General features: G+C 39.3%; 1 protein-coding gene across 1 annotated transcript in view; it reads right to left on the reverse strand.

Moving 5' to 3' along the window:
• Positions 1-23619, reverse strand: part of DNAAF9 (dynein axonemal assembly factor 9) — a 78150-nt gene that overhangs the window by 40903 nt on the left and 13628 nt on the right. Inside the window, exons 3-12 of the mRNA XM_065633533.1 lie at positions 19818-19937; positions 18048-18172; positions 14422-14518; positions 13103-13209; positions 9050-9127; positions 6758-6856; positions 6128-6183; positions 4826-4961; positions 3282-3363; positions 2325-2361 (exon numbers count right to left, since the gene is read on the reverse strand). Of these exons, the coding sequence (XP_065489605.1) occupies positions 2325-2361; positions 3282-3363; positions 4826-4961; positions 6128-6183; positions 6758-6856; positions 9050-9127; positions 13103-13209; positions 14422-14518; positions 18048-18172; positions 19818-19937 (937 nt within the window). The remainder of the gene's footprint in view (positions 1-2324; positions 2362-3281; positions 3364-4825; positions 4962-6127; positions 6184-6757; positions 6857-9049; positions 9128-13102; positions 13210-14421; positions 14519-18047; positions 18173-19817; positions 19938-23619) is intronic.

A 23619-nucleotide genomic window follows, 5' to 3' on the forward strand; every position in this document is an offset into this window, starting at 1 on the left:
TATCCCTGCTCTCATCAGTAAACAACAACAACAAAATCATTATTGACTTGCACTGGAGTTGTGTTGAGGATCACAAGTTAAATATTTCAACAAGAATCGAATGGTAGCCCCATGGTCCGCAAAAGCAAAACCGGACAACAGAGCGAACAGATTTCAGAGACTGACCTGTTCTGGAGCATGAAAAGGAAAAAAAAGATACGGAAACAAACCAGTGACCACAACCTTTTGAGCACATCTACATCCCAGCTTGGTCCGAGTCCCTTCTTCAAAGGGAATTGAAAAAATTATACGGAAATAAGCAAAGATTAGAAGTGACTTGTAGCTCCAGAACTATTGAAAAAAGCCCAACTGTGCCCAACTAAGAAACACCAGCTAAATTGGACCAAAAAAAATAAATACATCACCAAAACAGCCCTATATCCTCAAATTTTAACTCCTCTGCAACTGCGAGATGCAGAGGGAGGACAGAGAAAGATGCGGCATGGAAGCAAAATGCAAAGCACTCCCCAAGGATGGAAATAAAAGCATCTGAAGCTCCCAAACACGGCCCAATGTGGGGGAAACTCAACATGCAGCAGACACCAAGAAGCTTAAACAAACCCTATCAATACTCTGTTCTTTGAACTTCAGCCCCAATAGCAGGAAGAGATTTTAAAACCAAACCTTCTTACTACTTGATGATGTTTCTTCTCTGTCATTTCATGTACTAACACATGCATTTAACTTATGTTTTCAGTACACACTCGTTACAGGAAATGTATAATTCCTCCTAACTCTGTAACCATTCCTGTTTTCACTCAAATCCACATACATATTTGCAAGAAAACACTTCACAGTGGGCTGTGCTTTACATTAATATGCTGTAGTTACCTTGCTCTTCCTCCCATTTTAAAAATTTGAACACTAACAATGCAAAACAGAAAATGGTGGGGTTTTTTAAGAAATAATAGTGTAAACATATTTAATATTTTCTTAATATTTATTATTTATTTCATTATTAAATATTTAAGCTAATAAAAATACAAATTTACCCCAGGGACGCTTAAAGTGACACAGTCAGTTTATGCAATCCAGCCCATCTGTGCTCTAGGTCACAGTTCTGCTTCCTAAATACAGGCAAATTTGTACTGAGTATTTTCCACTTTTTCTTTCATTGGAAAATACTGAGAAGTCAACAAGATTCAACTGCAAACTAATCCTAAAATCACGAGGCCAGGTTTGCCCAAAAAGCTAATTTTGCTCTTGTTGAAACTAGATTATTGAATCCAATACAGAGAACCCTTCTAAGAAATTGATATTTTTATAAAAATACTGCTTTATCAATAGACTCCTGTTTTACTTAGAAGCCCTCTAGAAATCTCAGTTAAAACTATATTTAGTAAAAAGTCTTAGAAGTAGGACAAGAAATATTCTATATGTTTGAGAACATATATCTAAGTAAAAAATTACCTGTCGAAGGCAACTTTACAATAAAAAAAATGAAAAATCTGCTGCTCAGTCTGGTAGCTTCATATCACTATTATCAAAAGCCAATAGTGCTTATCATGACAGGTCATCACTACCAGCTCCCTCTGCAACATCTTGGGTATCGTGCTAACACGTCCTACAGGTTTGCAAAATGCTCCGTTGCCGAAGCAGAAACAGGCTACTAAAATTAAAAATCCCAACTAGCAAGGAGGACAAAACCTCTACAGAAAAGTCCGGTTTATCAAGATTGAGAGCACTACCCAAGCAGATTCTCCGCCTTGTTCTTAAAGCTTGACAGGTACGTACAACATGCGGAGAAGTGGACATCAAAATGGATAAACCGTTATTTTGCAAAGCTCAAAATGTGTGGAAGCTTTGTAGAGGTCTAATAACAAATTTCAGAAGTTAACTTGTATCTATCCTTTAATATAGGGAAATTTCTTTGCAAGTTTGAGTGTCCCCATTGGTATTTTCACTAAATTTCACCAGCCACTACAAATCTTACACGTTGTTTAGCTTAATGAAACTAAGTTACTTTAACTTCTATATGGAATGTGCTCCCATTCAGCTACAGATACTTTCCCTCTCTGTTTAGGTATATAAAATACATCCTAATTAATTCAAGTAAGTATTAAGATAAAGCTTTAGTAAAATATAAGTTGTATGGCAGAAGGAATGTCACACTTACAATCCCTAGCTTGGACATCATGTGAAACCCTTTCATATTCACTTTATTCTAAATAAAACTGTAGCTTTGCAAATGCCAACAGCCACTGCGGATTAAAAGCACTTGCGACCTACTTGCAAAAGGTAGAAAGAGTGAAGAGTGAAGGAATAAGAAAAAGTTGGCAGCTTACACTTGTTCAGCTTGCTTGTGCATCTCATTGTCATTTCCTGTATTAAAAACAAACAAAAGAAGTTTGTTTAAAGCACTTTTGGAAGAGTTTACACAGAACTTCTTGGGTATAACATTTCTGCTGCGTATCTTATACAAGTATTTCATATAACTGCAGCTTGTTTGTCGATTTTAGAAAAGAGCAAAGCACAGGTTAACTGAGTGCATACAAGAGCCAAGACTAAAAGCTGCATCCCCCAAAACCAGCTGCGTTGGGTCAGAATAAACATCTCTCACGCTGTATCTTGACTCCCAAATTGGCCATTCCTGGACGCCCAGGAAAAAGCACAACTAGAACAAGCACATGCTGTGATTCCTCCTGTTTTGCAAGCTCCAACCGTCCTCTCTTCAGATACTTTCTGAGCTGGAGGTGGTTTCAAGATACACAGTAATCCTAAGGAGAGAGACTTTGTCCATGGACTCATGCAGCTGTTTCAAATGGGTAGGAAAAATCAAGATAAAAGTCAAATAATTTTCTCTATAATTTAAAAAATCCTCAATTATTTTGTAAAAACAAAACAAAACAAGCTTGAATTACTATATTTTTGGGGACCATTTTTCTATAAGCCTGTATGGAACAGGGACTTAAATGTTCACCTGGTACTTGTAAAAGGCCTGCACGCTCAGGTGCTCTCTACCCTCACAATGAATTTTGATGCAAACATCAACACTTTTTGGCCTTCGAATCATTCTTTGCGAATATCTGACAGATTTTTGCACAGGAATGTACGTAGGATGTGGAAGAGAACAATTCTGCTGCGATTTCATGCACCGGCTACAGAATTAGACAATATCTCCCACTCTGTAGCAGAATATTTATAAAGGAATCAAAGTTGTGTTTAATCGCTACAAATTTTAAATAGCCAAAGAGAATTGTTTTAAATCACTGCTTGGTACTCTGGATTTTAAATAAACTTACCCAGGAAAGGAATGTGAGTGGTTCCAAAAAAATAGGTCCTTGAACAAGCCAGAGGTCCCTTTGGAGACACACACTGCACTACCTAGTTGTCGGTATTAACGAGATACAAAAAGGCCTTAGTAAAAATACTTGGTGCGATAATTAACAGTAAGTTCCCCTCAAGCCTTCTAACCACTGCCATACTACAGAAGGGCACAACAAAGACTGAAACAGCTTTTAAAAAAAGCGACTTACGTTTTCAAAGGTACATTTCACTTTTGACTTGACCTGAATGGTTGGAAGGCTTTGGAAAGGAGTTGAGCTCTGACTTCCATTAGCGTTAAGCATGTTTTCAATTTCCTACGTCAACTGCTCTTTTCATGAAGAGGAAAGTGTGTCAGGTTCCCATAACTATGCTCGCACTTGGTCTTATTTACTATTTTCAGGATACCCTATTAAAACAGTATCACCTTTACCTGTAAATAAACCACCTTTTTAAGAACAATGTCAGCATCTGAGGATAACAAGCGGAGCAAGTATCACCACCAGAAAAATAAAAACTGTATTATGAAAGATATTGAATGGTCTTAACATAACAAGGAAAAAAAAAACCACAAAATTGAAAGTGTTTTTACAGAAATAGGGTTATGGAGAATGAGCCTTTCTCAGGCTTTCGACCCACGTCCAGAATACTCACATCCAACCATTCCTACAGCAACTACGCATGAAATGTTGTCACGACAAGACCATAAAACTCATTCCCTCACTCATCCGCTCACTCCACGATGACCTGGACTCCACCACATCCATCTCCTCAACAGCACAAACAACTCGGTGCCCGTGGAAACGGGGCAAACTCCACCAGGCGATCCGCACGCTACCTCTGCTCCTTGGCCGCGATTCCCTCCTCGGAGCACCCAGAGGATCTCAATTCCCCCGTTACGTCCCCTGCGCGGCAGCCCAACAAGCCATCGACCTCATCATATGTTTTAAAACTTAAGTTTTTTTTACTTGAAAACGGAAACAAGTTAATCTTACAACTTGAGCGGAACATTCTCGGAACACCCGAAACATTTTTTTTCAGTTTCACTTGCTGAAATTTGGATACAACTAAATATCCTCTGTCTATTCATAACTATCCATTCCTTTTTAAGAAACAGCTAAACAATTCTGATTAAAATAAAATCTGTGTGTCAGAGTTTAGTACGTCATATACGACCATCAGGAAGATTTTCACTTTATGGAGAGGACAAATGTCCTCGGAAACGTTTCCCTCTCCCCACCCCACACATAGCCAGCATGAGTGTTAAAAAAGTTGTCTTTTTAAAGGGGAAGAATATTTTAACTCATTCAGCAATTCCTGATTAAACATCCAGTATAGTCTGATTTGGAAAGAGAGCGAAAAAGGCGATTTGTTCCTTAAAGTTACTCACTCTTAAGATAACATACGTTTCCAAATGTTAAAAATCAGGTATTTAGCTCATGGAAGGTAAGCACAAAAAAAATATACAAAGAAAAAAATATACATTGCTTAAAAATATCAGATGATTGCTTAAAAGTCTTACCATATGCTTCGCAGTGCTTCCACCAAGGCCGGTGTTGCGAACAAGATGTCCTTCTGATGGAAAATTAAAGTTTCCAGAGTTCAAATTGTCCTTAGTTGAGTGGCTACCAAACAGAACGAAGGGCTGACGGCTCGGGCTGAGGAGAAAAGAGGGGATCACCACCAAAATACTTGAAGAAAACTTGCAAACAACAAATGAAATCCAAACTTTCAAGTCTGATGGACCAGTTATTGAATTTCTGACTAAAAGAGTAGGACAAAAATAATTTACTACGGCTTCCCATTGAAAAGACTGAGTTCCAAAGGAAAAAAACGCTTGAATTAACAAGACTATAATTTCTTTTATATACAAGAATGTGTCTCCAGGTTGTTTTCCAAATGATATTAGAAGGGGTTTTTCCCTCTCTTTTCAAGCAAATTGCCTTGAAAAGCTGACTAGTTTAAACTTTACCACCTTAAAAAAAAACCCTGAAATTACTATATTGGAATTAAACAAACCTATTTTGGTTTTAGTTCTGGCTTTGGGCCCAAGACTCAGCTGAAGAGGTCAAGGTTTTTCTTTTCATTATTTAAATGCAAACAATATAGGATGCTGAAAACAATAAAGGGCATTGAACTCCACTGTTTAATTCCAAATAAAGAAGAATCTGCAGAGACATTCAAGTAGCTAAGCAACCTTTATTTAGCTCAAAACAGCAGAAGGTTTGGGTTTGCGACATATGACAGAGAACCCTCCTCTCTCAGAACTCCATGCAAAATAAAATCAAGCTGATCTGTATTATCCAGCTTATATTGGCAAAGATTTGGGTTTTAAACCACCCCGCTTTAAGTGTTGGTCTTGTGCATGTCGTGACTCACAAAAGTATAATGAGATCTTTAACCTTCATATTTTAATTGGTTTTGAGTATCATATAAATAGGACCAGCATTTTCAAACATAGGTGTCCTGTGTGGTAAGTTAATGAGTCTGTTTAGATATCTGGCTATGAAAAAGTTGATTATATTAGAATGCACAAGGTGGATGGTTTCAAACATATTGACATTGTATATGTACTAACTACAGCATGAAATTCTATGAAAATTCGGCTTATCCTTCCCAGAAGCACCTTCACTTTTTTTTTTTTCAAATACACAGAGATGAGACGTTATATACTGAGATGGTCCCAAAAGGAACTGTAAGCATTACAGCATCAGAGAAATATGGAAATAATATCCTGAAATATGGAAATAATACACTGAAATATGGAAATAATGTACTGAGGTACGAGTGACAGCACAGTTTCACAGGGAATAATGAGTAATACCTGTTATCTGTTATATGGCTTGAGATCATTCCATGACTGAAATAACTTCTGAAAGGCTGAGAAGAAATTTAAAAAAACTAATTAACAAAACAAATGAACAGAAACTAATTTATCATTACCAAACCTGAATAACCCTTCTCAGAGAAATCTCCTCCTATTTGAAAACTACTTCCGACCTCCATAAACAAACCCCAAAACCATCACGTCTCGTATATGCTTAAAAACCAACAGCTACTACCAAAAAGCACGGTGGTATTTTTATTCGTGCTGTGTGTTACCATCAATTATGTTTGAGATTTGACATGTACATGCTGAAGCTTCCACCAAAATGAAAAGTCAATCTACCTACAAATCCAGACCTGTTGTGCAGACGTAAATTAACTAAGTTTGATGATTAGTGAAGAAACGCTCAATGAATTACACCAGGCAGTCCCAAGGATCATGCCATGCATAGGAAAGGTGGATGGTGAGCTTAAAAAAAAAAGGTTTCTATTCCTCAAACGTGAAAGGTGAGATGAGGTAGGGAGAAAAAAAAAATATAAAAGTAATACAAAAATCACCAATGCTGAATACTTATTACTTCTGCATGGATGGCAGTAGCATTTCAAAGGGTTACTGAAGCACACGTACCTCCCCTGCCTGAGATTCTGACAGCTCCAGAATGAAGGGAATTTCAGTATCGAAATTAGCAAAAAACTTGGTCCACTGGTGTTCAAAAATCGCTAAATCCTATTAAAAAAAAATAATCCACATTACTTAGTAAGGTGTTATTCAAGAGAAAGGAAGTCACAGATGGTACTGAATGACTCCATTTACTTTAGAACAACATAATTTACATTTTACTAAGCGCTATAGAAAACAGCTTGTCCAACGAAACAATAAATACAAGAAAATAAAGATCTTTTAAAAGGTAAGGACTTCTTGCTGGATTTTAGGGGGTCTTTTTCGGGGTGTATGTTTTTTTGTTTGCTAGAGGTTTGGGTTTTTTTGGAGAGAGAATGGGCAGGAGAAGGAAAAGGACCAGAGCCCTTTATCTGCCTTTAACCTGAGGAAGCACAGTTTTGAGATCGCTCATAATTCAGACCTCATCTTTCCCATCAGGCTTCCAAAATGAACACTTGGACAGGTTTAATTTTCAATTTTTAAATCTGTACATGGTTCTCCAGTAATTCGTATCTGACAGTAAGATTCTGGACAGAAAATGAGGAACGGGGTGGGGGGGGAAATTGGGAAGCTCATGATGTGCAAGGGGCAGACAGTCACTTCTTTATCTCTATTTGTAAAAAAAAGTTGTGTAAGTGGAAAAGGAAACATCAGTAACACCTCATTAAAGCAGAATAAAAAAGGAAGATGACTACAGGTAAGTGTTGCATTACAATTAATTGAAAAAAAAATCAGGGAATCAATAAAAAGAGCATGTCATGCAGATAAAGCAGGAACCTTACAGAACTAGGCAATTTTAAAATGCTCTCAAGATTGCTTTCAGTTACTTGTCACATACTAATCTGGAAGATAAGAGATTTTAGAAAGTGTAGATCTTCAGAGATATATAACAGGCAAAACCAGAACTATGATTTTAGCAGAGGTATAAGTGTGACACGGTATTTCACTTCAGCCACTTCATTAACGCAGCAACAAATGAAATTTAGAGAGTAAAAGTGGATGAAATCTTACAAGCTTTCCAAAATACTAATAAAGCCTAGAGGTTTAAAATGAAGGTTTTACATTTAGAGGGAAAAACTATTGTTGGAGAATATTCCAGTCTCAAATAAGCTTTTCATAGAAGCTAAGACCTAAAAAGTGCTTTTGTCAGTTTTTTGGAAGGTGACAATATTGTACAGAACATTCTTTTAAATCCCAAGTAGAGTTCAAGTCAGAACGTTTTAAAATCAAAGCTGTGTTAACAAAAAGGTATCAACATATACCAGCTTCATATGCTCTTTAAGATCACCTAACTTCAGCCTCACTGAGAAAAACCAATCATTTATAAAATCATCAATTTTATGATACCAGAGTTGAATGACAACCCCATTCATTTTTTTTTTTTCCAGAAAATTTGAAGCCCCTTTAACAACAACTTTCAGGTTTCAAACTTCAAAATGGAATAAATAAGTCAGTTACCAGGTTAAGAAAAAAAAATCAAAAAAAAGTCTCTCACTTCCACAGGCAGAGGGGAGGAAAGTGAAGTATCAGAGTTACTATTTAGACTGACAGCCTGTATGACATTTTCATTTTCATTACAGCAGTTGATTAAACAACCGAATTTTATTAATAAAGGAAACTTACTGCTGAACTTGCTACAAATTAGGAGCCTATTTTGCCGCCAAGCCAGAAACTGATGAAAAAAATCAGCAATAAAATAATATCCACTGATCTGTTCCTTTCTTCTCCAGCACTGAGATCAGAACGCAGTAAAATGAGAAATCACTTCATACTGTGTGTTTGTATTTCACAAAGCACCAGAGCAGCCACTGTGTGTCACTGTTACCCACTTAAAGTAGTTACAGAGCAAGCCCAAAAAGTGGTTTGGTTTTTTTTCCTGGAATTATGGCTGAATGTTAAAGCAGATTTTTTTCCCTGCCTTGCTGCAAAAGGAGGATTAACACACACGAACGTAGCAACTTTCTGTACTTCATGCATAGTCCTAGGACCTGCAGAAAAGTCACATCAATTAGAAAAAACTTCCAGAAGAATTTTAGGCAAATGTAGAAATTCAAGTAATCCAAGACAAGCTATTTTAATGTTTTGTGGACTTTGTGGTCGATTTGAGGAAAGGAAAGAGGCCCCGAGAACAACAGTAAACAGAGTCGGCAGATTAACTCTGTAAACTCTGTTAAAAACAAACCAAAAAAAACCACGCAACAATTTTGCTCTGTGGCTACACTAACAGACTAGTAGATGAGAATATTTCACCCGCATTACCTCAAACAGCAAGTCCTCCAAGGAAACAGGATCCATTTTGCTGTACGTCTTCCACAAATCAACACTGACATCCATTAACTGAAAAATATTTTAAACGTGAAAAACCATCATGAAAAATACCAGATTCAGGTTTAAGCCACACTGAAACAGCCTCTCAGCACATCGCCCAGTCCAACAGTCCTTAACTCTGAATCCAGAATATTTTTGCACTACTGGTTACGAAAGAACGGACCAGATTCAAGTGTCGCGGTTGCTTCAGAGCCTCATGTCCTCAAGCGAGGGTTCAAAACATGTGCAAAGTTTAACTTGCATCTTTCAAACAAATCATTTCACAAAGTTTTTCAAAATTGAGTTAATAGGAAAGAACAGTATTGGCTGGTGCAGCCAAAAGGGAAAGATGAATTTTCCGAGACAAGACAGACAAGAAGCAGATTCCAAGGTTACCCATCCTATGCACCAGCCAATTCTTGCTGTAAGCACAATGTAAATTCAGGCAAAACTAGTTTAACTTAACAATATCTTCTTCTAAGTAGTAAGATGATGCATATCAGAACACTATTTGAAAACATATTCTTAAGGGACACTTGTGCCTGAACAATTTCTGCATTTACAGGGCTCCCCACCACTCAACTGAAAACGCAACACTGAATTTTTTTTCAAACCGCTGCTTTATAGTTATTCCAGTTATTCATATCATTAGATATGGCAATAATCATTTCCCAGACATCACGTGCATTCACCTATCAGTAAATTCTCTGCATTAGAACATCCTGAGCACCTGTGACTTCTGTAGTAAGAGAGCAACTGTCCTTAAAACACCAAAAAAAATATTAATAGGTTATCACCATTAGATTATCTTCAAATCTAACAGCACAGAATGCACAGCAGTGAGAAAGTCAGTTTGAGGAGATAAAAAGGCACCCAGAACACCTCCTTTTATTATAATAACAGCAGAAGTATTCATCAATAGATCATTTCCAGTGATTCCATATGTACTTCCTCCCATAGATCTGGTTTTTCCCTCCCCATCAGTGACCTACAGCAGCTGCCTGACAGAATAACACGTAAACAGTAATGTCAAAAGTTAAGAATGTCACTTTCCACTTCAAATCCCCTTAAGACTTGAAGGAGGAAGAAATCAAGAACTCGAGTTGGAACTGGCTGAACCGCCAGAGCTTAACACGCTTCAAAACAGACACTGAGAATTTTCAGTGCTCTTTTCTAAGGCTGCAAAAAGGCCATAAAACCGGTATTAACTCCCACAATGAAACAGGAAAGGCTCTGTCTTTACAAAGTCATTGCCACGTTTTGTCAAAGCCCCTCCAGATTCATCAAATTAATTGGCAAGGGTAATTAGAGATCCGAATAAATCTTAAATTCACAGTCACTGACTCATTTCAGACGTGAGCAAGGGCTACTGACACCTCCACAAGGATGCCCATCTATTTGCACTTGTATTTAATGGTTTTGACAAGTTCACACAACAAGATGATTACAGGACTAGTGATGGAATGAATAAAAAAAAGAGCATGAGGAAAGGTGTCAGTGAAAGCAGAGAGAAGTGCACTTGAACTCCCATAATAGGTTTTGGAGCAAGCGTGTACAGTACTACATGTGATGAGACTTTAACAATGGTACAATTAATTCCTTGGGTTTTCTCCAGGTGTCAGAAGTCAGACAAAGAACGTTCTGGCTGGAAAAATGGAGAAGCGAGAAGAAAAATAGGACATCTGCATTTCTGCGGCAGAGGTCCAGGAAAATGAAATACAAAGCAGCTTCAAACGACTACATAAATACAAAGCTGTCCTCTGAAGATGCTGTTAGAGTATATTTAATAAATAAGCAAATCAAATTACACAAGTTGCTCAGAGTGGAACAGCAAATCATTAAAACTAGGAGCATCATCCAGAATCTTGAATGTTGCCCTATTCACCAGGCTGATGACTCAAGAATCACAGAATCACAGAATGTTAGGGATTGGAAGGGACCTCGAAAGATCATCCAGTCCAATCCCCTGCCAGGGCAGGAACACCTAGGTGAGGTTACACAGGAAGGCGTTCAGGTGGGTTTTGAATGTCTCCAGAGAAGGAGAATCCACAACCTCCCTGGGCAGCCTGTTCCAGTGTTCCGTCACCCTCACTGGGAAGAAGTTTCTTCTCAAATTTAAGTGGAACCTCTTGTGTTCCCGATTGAACCCATTACCCCATGTCTTACTGTTGGTTGTCACCGAGAAGAGCCTGGCTCCATCCTCGTGACACCCACCCTTTATATATTTATAAACATTCATGAGGTCACCCCTCAGTCTCCTCTTCTCCAAGCTCAAGAGCCCCAGCTCCCTCAGCCTTTCCTCGTAAGGGAGATGCTCCACTCCCTTAATCATCTTTGTGGCCCTGCGCTGGACTCTCTCCAGCAGTTCCCTGTCCTTCTTGAACTGAGGGGCCCAGAACTGGACACAATATTCCAGATGAGGTCTCACCAGGGCAGAGTAGAGGGGAAGGAGAACCTCTCTCAACCTACTAACCACCCCCCTTCTAATACACGCCAGGATGCCATTGGCCTTCTTGGCCACGAGGGCACAGTGCTGGCTCATGGTCATCCTGCTGTCCACCAGGACCCCCAGGTCCCTTTCCCCTACACTGCTCTCTAATAGGTCATTCCCCAACCTGTACTGGAACCTGGGGTTGTTCCTGCCCAGATACAAGACTCTACATTTTCCCTTGTTATATTTCCTTAAATTTTTCCCTGCCCAACTCTCTAGTCTGTCCAGATCTCGCTGGATGGCAGCACAGCCCTCTGGCGTGTCAGCCACTCCTCCAGCTTGGTGTCATCAGCAAACTTGCTGATAGTACACTCAATTCCCTCATCCAAGTCGTTGATGAATATATTGAACAGTATTGGTCCCAGAACTGACCCTTGAGGCACTCCACTAGATACAGGCCTCCAACCAGACTCCGCTGCATTGACCACGACTCTCTGGCTTCTCTCCTTCAGCCAGTTTGCGGTCCACCTCACTACCCGATCATCCAGTCCACACTTCCTCAGTTTTGCCGTGAGGATGCTGTGGGAGACGGTGTCAAATGCTTTGCTGAAGTCAAGGTAGACCACATCCACTGCTCTGCCATCGTCAATCCACCTTGTTACGTCTTCATAAAAGGCTATGAGGTTGGTCAAACACGACTTCCCCTTGGTGAAGCCATGTTGACTGTCCCTGATGACCCTCTTCTCCTTGATATGTCTTAAGATGGCACCAAGGATAAGGTGTTCCATCACTTTCCCAGGGATGGAGGTGAGGCTGACCGGTCTATAGGTGCCCGGGTCCTCTTTCTTGCCCTTTTTGAAGACCGGAGTGACATTTGCTTTCCTCCAGTCCTCAGGCACCTCTCCCGTTTCCCAAGACTTGGCAAAGATGATGGAGAGTGGTCCAGCAATGACTTCAGCCAGCTCCCTCAGCACCTGCGGGTGCATCCCATCTGGACCCATGGATTTATGGATGTCCAGATTGCTTAACTAGTCCCTAACCCAGTCCTCATCAATTAAGACAAACTCCTCCAAATATATAATGTCGGTGAGGAAAGTAGATGCACCTCTTGTGTCAAAACCAGTGACCCAAGAAATACAGTCACTCCTGATTTTCTCAGTTCAGTTCAAGGCATTTGTCACTAATCAGCTTCTCTTGCACTACTCTTGAAAGTCTATATCCATCTAGCGGAGTTTAAAATAAGTATTTTCTGCTCTTGGGAGATGAGAGTCTAGAAGATAAGGAAAAAAGTTCTAAAACACAACAGAGGGGTGGGGAGGGACCAAACAATCATGGTTTGTCGAGACCAGAGTGCTGTGTGCTCAAAAGAATCTCTTGGCAAGACTGTGGTGTCTCCATCCTCGCACATTCAGCTTTGTAAGATCCTGAAAAACTTGATCCAACTTAGAAGCTCATTTGAGCAGTGAGTCAGCACTGGATGATCTCAAAAGGTACTTTCCAACCAAAATAATTCCATGATTCAATTTCTGCTTCAGAAAGGAAACAGAAAGAAATGAAAAATGCAAACTACTCACTTCATATTTCATTGTAAAGAAGCCATCGCCTCCAATTCCTTCCAGAGCAAAAGCCTGCACTATTGGCCACTTTTCAACAATGAACATATCAAATATCTGTAGATGACCTGCAAAAGAAACGTTTCACGGAAACATTCTCACATCAATACTGGCAGTTTAACTTTCTGCAAGATCTTAGAGGTGTTCAAATAAATATTCGAATAAAGGATCTCAATTATCCTGTCTTTGTACAACTTAAAACCCGTAATTGAAAAATGTTCTTTGTGAAGACAATAGCTTTAGCAATTCTTTTCTCTACACCCCAAATTTTGTCCCTTTTTTTCCAAGCTATCTAATGTCTAATTGTCTAATAAAAGGTATTATGTCTCCTTCCAAATTTAATTCCAAGACTATTAGCAAAACTGTGCCCGTTAAAATTCAAGAAAATAAACAGGGAGCTCTGCTTACTCCAATTTCTTCAAATATTTGCCCTTAAATAAAATACTGTCAGCATTATCCCCACATTAATCAGATTTTTAATCCAGGAGAGAGGAAGACTGCTCAGACTGGCACTCATGGGTGAAGCTGTAAGCCATCTCAAGTGTGATTATTATCCTTAAGCTACACACCTGCCTTAAATAATTCCTAACGAAGACCCACCATCCTTCCCCTATGCCTGACTCGTTAATGATTTTCCGGGCAATCAGAGCATATCACGTTTTCCTCAAGGGAAGCAATGAATTAGGAATTTAAAAAAAAAAATAGCTTGGTTTGAACTTACATGGTTCAAAATTAGAACGCAACCTTTTCTTTTTTTTTGCCTCTCACCTACCATACTATGGATCCAAAACCCCACATGCTTATGCACAGTGTTGCTTTGGCTTTAATCACTATTTTGGATACTGCAAAATACACTTTACTGAACAATGTGAGATTACACTGTCCAGGCTGCTGGGTTGGCTACAAATCATAACAGGAAACCACACAGCCCCGTTTCTGCAGTGCTAAAAAAGGAAACTTGCATAATGAAATGTTTATTCTTTCCTTACAGAAAGGAGTATTTATCTGGAGCTCCCATGTGAATAGAGAACTTCTGTCGCGGCAGGACACACTTCTCTGACTGCAAATTATTTCTCGCACTGAGCATTCACTCTTCAGATCAAGTCTAAGGGCTTCCATTTTTCAGTAAGAAACCCAACTCTTAAGGAAAAAGAGGCTAAAAGGAAACTATTGACATATTAATCCTTATTTCTTACCAAAGAAATCTTCATTCCGTGAACTGCATTGACTTGCATGCTGCCAAACATTTAAACGATTTGCATAAAACGAGCAAAACCCACCTTGGCAGCTGTACGGAATACCGATGCGACTGCAATCTCGAACCATGTCTACAAAGCTGGAAATTTTGAATTCCTCTGCAGCTTCTTCATCTTCATACTGAAAGAAGCCATTTAAAAAAAAATCTGGTTAAGGCATCCCTAATTTGATTGTTAGTTTTGCACAAAAGAGAATATGTATTGTACTGTTTTAATTCTACAGCAAGTGTCACGTAATCCACTAAAATATTACCTATGGCTTCCAGAAGCTAAAGAATCTCTTTAGTCTGTATGTTTTGTAAACTCCATCACAGCAGAGATATATTCAAGCCAATGGAAATTGTCCTTGAAAAAAAAAAAAATCAAACTTCGGAGCAAGGTTTTTAATAAGGTTATATGAAGGCATAACTATATACTTTATTTTCAGCTTCCAGTGACATCTTTCAACATCATCTGCTAGATTCTGGACAATTTTAAAAGAATAGAAGACTTTTTGAGAATGTCAACTGACGTGCCACAAAAAAAAACCCACTTGCCACTGAGGGAAAAATAAAATAAAAATACCAGTTTAACAACACTAAATCAGAAAAGCCAACTGACAAGATATGCCTCAGTCACAGAACAAGAATGACAACCAGGAGGTGTATGTAGGAAAAGGAGGAGGAAAGGAAGAGACACCACCGTGCACGGTTTTGCTGTTTCACGCTCCTAGCGGACTGAAGTCGCCTGAAGAACAAATATCATCCTTACGGCTCAGTAAAGCATAAAAACTGGACCGGCAAGACAAATTACACAAAAATCACAGAGAAAAAAAAAAAAACATCTAAAATTGCTCTCTGATTTTTACCTGAAAAGGCAGAGTTTAGTAGCAAGTTTGAAACCAACAGGCTTAACACTGCTGGGTAATTCAAGAGTCGCCTTCTGGAGAAAGATCAGTAGGCAGCGGTTTCTTTTATTTTTTTAAAATATACACCACTCTGAACTTAGTATCAAGGTAAATTAAATAATCATGAACTTTTTGTATATCGCTCTTGTAAGCTCCAGGGTACACCCAACAAATTTATTTTAAGAACAAGTTCTTTGAAGACAAGCTTGAATTTAAGACGTGGCCCAAGTCCCTCCGTGTTCTTCCATCCCGGGAAGCCAGATCAAAGAGTCGGTTCAAAGTCAAGCCTCAAACAACCGCTGGCTTCTCAAGACTTAAAATGCCATTAGAATAAGAACGTGGGTTTTGGAAGGGTGCTAAAGGCTTGTTTACTATGTGCTATTGCAGGTATCCGAGACCATTCCATAAATGGTACGGACTTGACACCCAGAAAGCTTATAAAGTATGCACCAAATTTTAATATTTTATCTTATTTGGCCATTTTGGAAATAGGCATTCTTTAATAATATGGGTTTTTTCTTTTGATAACAAGGGTATTCACTTAAATTCCTATAGTCTGGTTAAAGGCAAGTAGGAAGGAAGAAAGGAGAGGCTTTGGGTTTTGCCAGTTTTATCAAGAGCTGTGCAGAACCAGGTATGACATGGTTTTTATTATTCATAAATCTCTGGAGCTTTTTTTATTTCCTCTTCAAAAAAGTAAGCAAAAGTTATTTCTATCACTGCAAAAAAATATATATATGCTTAAAAGCCACTCCAGGCAATCTTCCTGTAAACAGGATGCACTTAAAAAAAAAAAAGACCATTGCTGTGTCAGGCTTTATTTCTCTTTCAGAAGTAATCTTGGAAACTGGCAATTCTTACAGATCAGCAATGTGACTGCAAGTGCACCGTTCAGCTCATTCCCATGAAACAGCAATGAAGTCGACCTTGTCTTTTCAACTTCAGAAATCAAAGTTTTCCATTCGTTTCCACAAATAGCAAAGCACATGGTTTACCTTTCCTGCTTCAACATTATTTCAAGTGAGCACTGTGTGATTAAGTTTACTACTTACCACCATAAATCATAAAAAAGCCCATTAAGCAGATGCAGCTTAAAACTGAATGGCTGAGACTGCAGTTTAGCCAGCAAAAGTGTGTTAAAACTCCTCCAGTCTTCATCGCAAAACGCGTGTGTTTTACCACCATCAGGTACGCTTCAAGATTTGCCCTTTCAGTAGGGATTTGGCAACAGAAAAACCTTACGAAGCCAAGCTCTAGGTTTTGTTAAGACATGTTTTAACCTATAGCTCAGCTGTTTACATCTCAACAAGAATTATCCCCTCTGTGCAGCACTCACAGGGCTCTATCTAGACCATCGTATCCAGTTTTGGGGCCCACGTACAAGACAGACAAGCTGGAGCCACCACGATGATCAGTGGATTGGGGCACTTGTCCTACAAGGAGAGACCCATGGCTGGACCTCATAGTTGCCCTTCAACACCCCCAAAAACGTTCTTGAGATGGTGAAGCCCAGCTCTCCTGTCTGCAGTGGCAGGATGCACGACAAAGAACATGATTTCAAACAAGAGAGGCTCAGACTGGGTAAAAGGAAACACTTTTTCACTATTAGGACAGTCAGGTAATGGAGCAGAGAGCCAAGAGAAGTTCTGCAGTCATCATCCTTGGAGGCTTTTCAACATCCAACTACAAAAAAAACCACTCGAGTAACCTGATCTGATCTCATCGCTAATGCTGCCTGAAACAGGAGGCTGGACAAAATCATCTCCAGAGGTCACTTCTAACCTGAATTATTTCATAATTCTGTGATTTAAACTACCAAACAGCCACATAAAACCACAATTAATCACAGGCCTCATGGCTTTCCAGCTGGAAACTCAAGGGAACAAGAGGTTTCTCTCTCTGACCTGCCCCATTCATTCTTCCACCGGTTTCACCCATTGGCATTGCAGGCTCCTAATTCACTCCCTTCGGATTTCAGAATAATTCTAATTTAGAAAAGAAACTACATAGAACTGAACAGAGGGGGAAGCTTCCCATGATGGCACTTAGGAAGAAGCATTTCCAGTCTCAACTGGCATAAAAAGGTTCTTATTCTGCACCTAGACAAGTAATATTTTCATTTTTTACTCCTCTAACAGTACCTCACTATGATAAACATAGCTTTTCTAAGAATACCTTGACTTTTAAATGCAAGATCAAACTTAGATCTAGTAACCACAGTCCAATGAAAGTCAGCGACAAAACTCAGCTTTTTTCCATACCGAAGTTAACAGCTTTTGAAAGGAAGAGTTGAAAGTTATAATGAAAACACATAATAAAATTGAGTTTAAATGGCTTACTAAGCAAATATTTTCTAATATTCTAAAACTATTGGCAAACAATGCATTAAAACACTGCTTTGGTAGCAAATTGAAAATCTGAGTGTTGACTGTAGTACTTGATTCAGATTCTGCATTTCTCACAACTCACATGGTTTTCCTCATTAAAGGTTCATTGACTTATGTCAAAGCAACAGTAATTAGTGGAAGAAGGGAAGAACTTGTCTTTATGATCCAAAAAATACAAAGTATTAAAAACATTTTTCTTCTTGCAAATGCAAGAAAAACTATTAATACCCATATATATACACAGATCACTCCCCTCCTGAACATGAAAAAGAAAAAAAAAAATCTTCCGGAAAGAATGTAAAAAAAAATTTCACTTTGAATATCAGTTAATTAGCAAGTCCATTAGCAATGCTCATCTGCATTCATTTTACACTTACCTCATTTTCAGTTAGACAGTGAAAATGCAAGTTCCTCCAGTGTGCCACATACGGCAAAAGATGATTATAATTCACAGGGTTACAGTACAGATGGACACTGTCGGGTTTTATTAATATGATTATATCTGCAACAAGCAGAACAAATATTATTCCAGCATCAAGACTCCATACACAGAATAATATGGGCACAAAATAAAAAAAACAGAGAAACAGAACAGAAAACATTTTTCCTATATCGTAACTCATTAAAAGAATTTTTTTCAACTATTTGAATACACACTCACTCCCCACTTCTTTAAAAAAGAAACATTTGGCAGCCATACCCAGTTCCAAATAGAACAGTACTTGTTGGTGTTCAGAACAATTGTGGGTTTATTGTGAATTCTTGCACGGAACTTGCATCAGCCCGTCCTTTGAGAAGCCAAGAGGGTCAGTGCCGAGTCCTTACACAGCACTTACAAAACTCTAAACTCGACTTTTTCTTGCCTGATATTACATCAGAACATCGGGCCAACTAAAAACTAGCACTACGATCTCTGGGGTAGATATTCAAAGTTTCATGCAAATAAGGGAATAATAATCTATGATCACAGTGCCTGGCCACCTTTCAAATATTACAGAAGTGAGTTAGTATGTTAAAGAAGAGCTCTAGTATTTTAGAACTCCAGAAGCTTGATCACGCAATAATTTGTAACACATGTACATACATACCATGATTGAATTAGGGTAAACTGCATCAAATACTTCAGACTAAACTAGGAAGATATATAAGAAAATGTGCACATTCATCCAGGCTGTTCTGGCAGAAGAGGAGGGAGTGCAAGGTCCATGGGTACTTCAACTGTCTCCATTTAATTTTCTGCGATTACAAACAGCTTGTGTAGAAAGGGCTATAACCAATTCCAACTTTGCTCATCCTGTGATGCACAAAACTTATCTCACCATTTCAGGGAACGTTAATACTTCATGCTCTGAACATGTAGCCAACAAGCCCATAGTTTTTCTATTTGACACATTAAAAAGGTTTTTTTGGTGGTTTTGTTTGACATCAGGAACTTAGAAGCAGGGGGTACTTGGGTAGCAAGAGTATGTTGGACTAGAAGAAATACCGGAATTGCAGTGATGTTTTCACCACAAGGCAAATGAAATCTTTGTGCAGTAATGTAAAAGTCTGTCAAATCTGGAAAATATCTCCGTGATTCTGTCTGCAGGCACATCAGCTGGAACAAGCTGAGATTTGAGGTCGTGAATTGGGAAAATAAAGTCTTTTCCAGGAGAGTTTGTAAAAACAGGCTGTATTTTACTCCTGAAAAAGCTAAAATATTAAAAATAAAACCTACAAACAAATAAACCCAAATGAAATACTGTTCACCCTTTTAATCAAAGCATCTAACAAAGTAATTGCTGTTTCTCTGATCCTGAACTAAGATATTTTTATTTTCTGAGCACAGTATCCGATGAGAGACGGAAAAGGCTGTCGGGCATTGGAACAGGCTGCCCAGGGCAGTGGTGGAGTCACCATCCCTGGAGGGGTTTAAAAGGCTTTTAGACGAGGTTCTTAGGGACATGGGTTAGTATTAGAGTCAGGTTACGGTTGGATTCAATGATCCTGAGGGTCTCTTTCAACTGAAATGATTCTATGATAATGGGCTGTATTTGTCCAGGTTTAGAACATTAGGGGAACATTTTTGAGGTCCGCCTCTTTTTCTTGCTCACCCTCCCTCCAAAGAGACCAAAGAAATAGGTAAAAATGTTGAGTATGTTACTCACCATCAAGAACTTCTTCAGGAAACCCAGTTCTTTCAAAGTCATTGTTACTCTGGTTGTACAAGCCAAAGAGCAGATAGTTTGCCAGTTCCCTGCAACCTTCATTGTATCGACTGTCTATTCCTGCAAAAGCAAAACCACATGTCAAGTGTTCTGTGTCCTAACATTGTGCACCTAAAGAGTCTGTTTTCTCCCCTAATAAGAAAACTTTAAAACAGGAGTATTAACTTAATTAACATAGTTGGTGGGCACTTACGGCCGTTGAACGTACTGCGGAAACAGGGAAGGGAAAAAGGAGGTTTTTTTCAAGTTCATTGCCACATGCTGACATTCCACTCTTGACCTAAATCCACAGGCATTGCTTAAAAAACATTAAATAAGTCTAGTTTTCCGCAGTGCTCTGCGCCACCAAAGTTCAATTTCATCTAGTAATTCAAACTGAAACATCTGTCTGTATGCAGTATGCATTCTAATTAATATGTTCTTGATTGAAGCTTCCTAACAAACTAATCCCGTGACCTAAATCTCCTGCTTTAGGATACATGATTAAACACTATCTTATCAGTATTAGAGTGTGCTCCCTGAGTCACCAGAAATCCAGTGCGGATTTCTAACTAATCATGAAAAGATACTCTGATAAAACATACGGTATACGAGCAGCTTCCAATGAAAGCCTTTTCTGGTCCTTGGGAAAACAAAATTAAAACAACTGAAGATCTAGAGCATGAAGAGATGCAAGATTAACACGAGAAAAAAGGAAACAAGTCACAGATTTAGAAAGTGTTTTCATCTCACAGTCGTAACTCCTACTGCAATAAATGAAGTTTTTTCCGCAAGTAAAACTATGTGCAAAACAACATCCTCAACATCTACACTTGACAGAGGTCACCAGTCTCAACCGCTACAAAATTTCTCATGAACACTAAGGTCAGGTTTTCCTACCATGTTATATTAGGATACAGTTAGATGGCTGCCAACAAATGAAGATTTATTACCACTGGCCAAAGGAGAGATCAGTACATTGATAATGTCAGAACTCAGCCTGGATGTCTGGGTTTCAGGACTTGCACCAGAAATCAAAATATGCAGGAGTCACCTGAACGCACCAGAAATTCGCACAAACCCTACATTTTCCTAATTATATCCCTTCTTTAAAGCCATCTTTCAGCTTTAAAGTGCAAACCAGATGACACATCTGCATCCAGCTACTGAATCCAACATCTTATTAAACTCTTTTGTTTAGTAACTGGCCTTTGGATACGTCACGTATATTCCAAGGCATCAGGGTGAGGCTACGGAAGAGACAAATTCAATCACTTCACGTTGTCCTGAAGCTATGAATCTCTGTAATATTGCTCCCTGCTGATGGCTTCATGGTTATCATTACTGATAAAACACAATAGCGTTGCATTCCTTGAACTGTGTTGGGAAAGGGGAAAGCTCCAGCACACCTGTCCCAGCTTTCTCAGCCCTGAAAAACCCTTCCAGACACAATCTTTGAATCCTCACTCCTCTGCTATTGAGCTTCTGGCACTGATCTGTTCATATACAAGTCCTTGGAGCATGGTCTTTTTAAAACAAGTCACAATTCTGTGTGTTGGGAGACATCCCTTGACAAAGGGAGTCTCGAGAGCCTTAGCGGTCAATCTGTAACTCAGGTCACAGCATCGATAAGACTCAGCTAAAGGCGGCTCAAGGCAAATTACTCATTTTCTCCCCTCTGCTGCAGTGTTCCATCTTTGCTGTGCCAATAATTTTCTGCATAGATTGTCCTGGATCTGGGAACTCAGAGGGGAGAGAGAAAACACTGTGTCTTTTTATTTTACTTACATTTCCAGCCCCATGAAAGCAGGTATACCAATGCAATCGAGAATTCAATGGGGCTGAACACACTGATATTGGTGCCAAATCCCCTGTCTCTAGGTGGGATTTTAGTTAAAATCAAGGATGGAGACTCCCTTCTTCCAGGAAGGAACCATCCCATTGTTCCAGGGACCTTTGTTTCAACTTAATCTGTCTCCTTGAAACCAGCTCTAGCCTTGGAAAGCCAGGACACGCAATGTCCTGAAGATAATCTCTTTTACTGATTACTTGCCTAACTGAAGCAACTTTTGAAGGCCACCAGATGAGCAATAATCAGGAGTTCGGACAGTCCCTTTCAGTGGCAGCAAGCTGGTGGATCGGTTGTTCCACAAGCAGCGTTACTTGTGTTTCACAAGCAAACATCACCTACCAGATCAAAAGTTAATCTAACAAAACACTCTCAACTATAAGCCAAACAGCACGGATGAAAGCGGCCATAATATTTGCATTTCTCCTATCAGGCTCATTGTTGTGGTCCCCAAAGCCTAAAAAGGCGGTGTGCTCAAAGAAAGGCTAACAGAAGAGTGAAGCAGAAAAGGGAACAGAGGATTAAAGAGTCTGGAAGATCAGAAGAAAAATTAGAAACTGTCCTTATTAAAAAAAAAAAATTAAAGATGTAGGCATCACTAGAAGAGTCTGAGGTACTATCCAGGTGCACCAGCTCTTTTTCAGGCTTGACACAGATCTATCTTCAAAGCTAAATACCAAAAACCTGCTTTTTCAGTTAATGACAAAAGGGAGGGAAGACAAAAATAAGATGTTAACAAGGGGGACAGCTCATAAGTTTAACTCTTACAAGAGAGGACATGGCTGAGTTTATTGCCTGCAGAGCACTGACAAACTAGCGAGGAAGGAATTAGCATGTCATAAAAACACCAACTCCGCGTAATATCTGCTTTTGTGGAAGTGGGGTTTTTTTTTTTAGTATCCAGCTTTCACGCTGAGGCTTTAGTATTATTCTACAGAGACATATGGAGTTAAATGAACAGATACCGTTAGCGGAAGATAAACAGGAAATGAAACACTGAGGAAGATAAGATACCTCCAGAAAGCATATCAGGAGTCCTCAATAGAACAATGGGGAAGACCATTCATTAGGAAACCCCCACGCCTGTCTCCAGCTGAGCTGAGTTTAGTAACTCTGAGTTTAGTAACTCCCAACCTGTTCCCAACTCATCACAAGGGTGTAGTTACACAATGACTCAGTCTAAGAGCTGCTGGCCATGGAACCAACCATGCTCCTTCTTCTCCTGCACTCAGAGCTTATCTGACCTCCCAACAAGCTGATTCAGTTGGCTAAATTGCTAGAAAAATAGTCTGGACAAATACAAAGGGGAAAAAAAACTCCCATATATGTATATATATGTCTGCTCAGTAGGATGAACCAGGTGCAAGATAGCAACCAACCACCAGAACTGATGCAAAATGCAAGTGAGTAGGAAATAGAGGAAAGGGAAGAAGAGCAGTCTAGGGACAGGCTGAGATTCCTGTTTCGCTCAGCAAAAAGTATTCAGCTCCGCCATCTCGTATCTGTGATTTCACGGTTGCTAAGCTGACATAAACACAGCCTATAGATAAAAAAAGTCCTGGGTTTTGTCCCAGCCATGCGCTCCTGGCACATCCTTCAGTATCAAAACAAAGAATAGTTGTTCCATAACAGATTAAACAGCCATGGAAGCTCCAGGGACAGCAGGGAGGGCGCAGGAGGGTGAGGTTGGAGAGGGTGGACAGGGCACCCAAAACCAACATGCAGCTGTGGAACTGCCCTCTAAAAGTAGCACAATAACCATTAAAATAGTCTCCGTTGGGAAAGGGAATGGGATGAATAATCAACGCTGGTGAGGTTTCTCCCACATCCTACGAGCAAGAGCTCTCTGTAGGTTAGATATAAAAACCAAAGTAAAATAAACTAAAAGATTTACTGGTACAGCCTCTAAAGTAT

This window comes from Caloenas nicobarica, chromosome 4, assembly GCF_036013445.1.
Source record: "Caloenas nicobarica isolate bCalNic1 chromosome 4, bCalNic1.hap1, whole genome shotgun sequence".
NCBI lineage: Eukaryota > Metazoa > Chordata > Aves > Columbiformes > Columbidae > Caloenas > Caloenas nicobarica.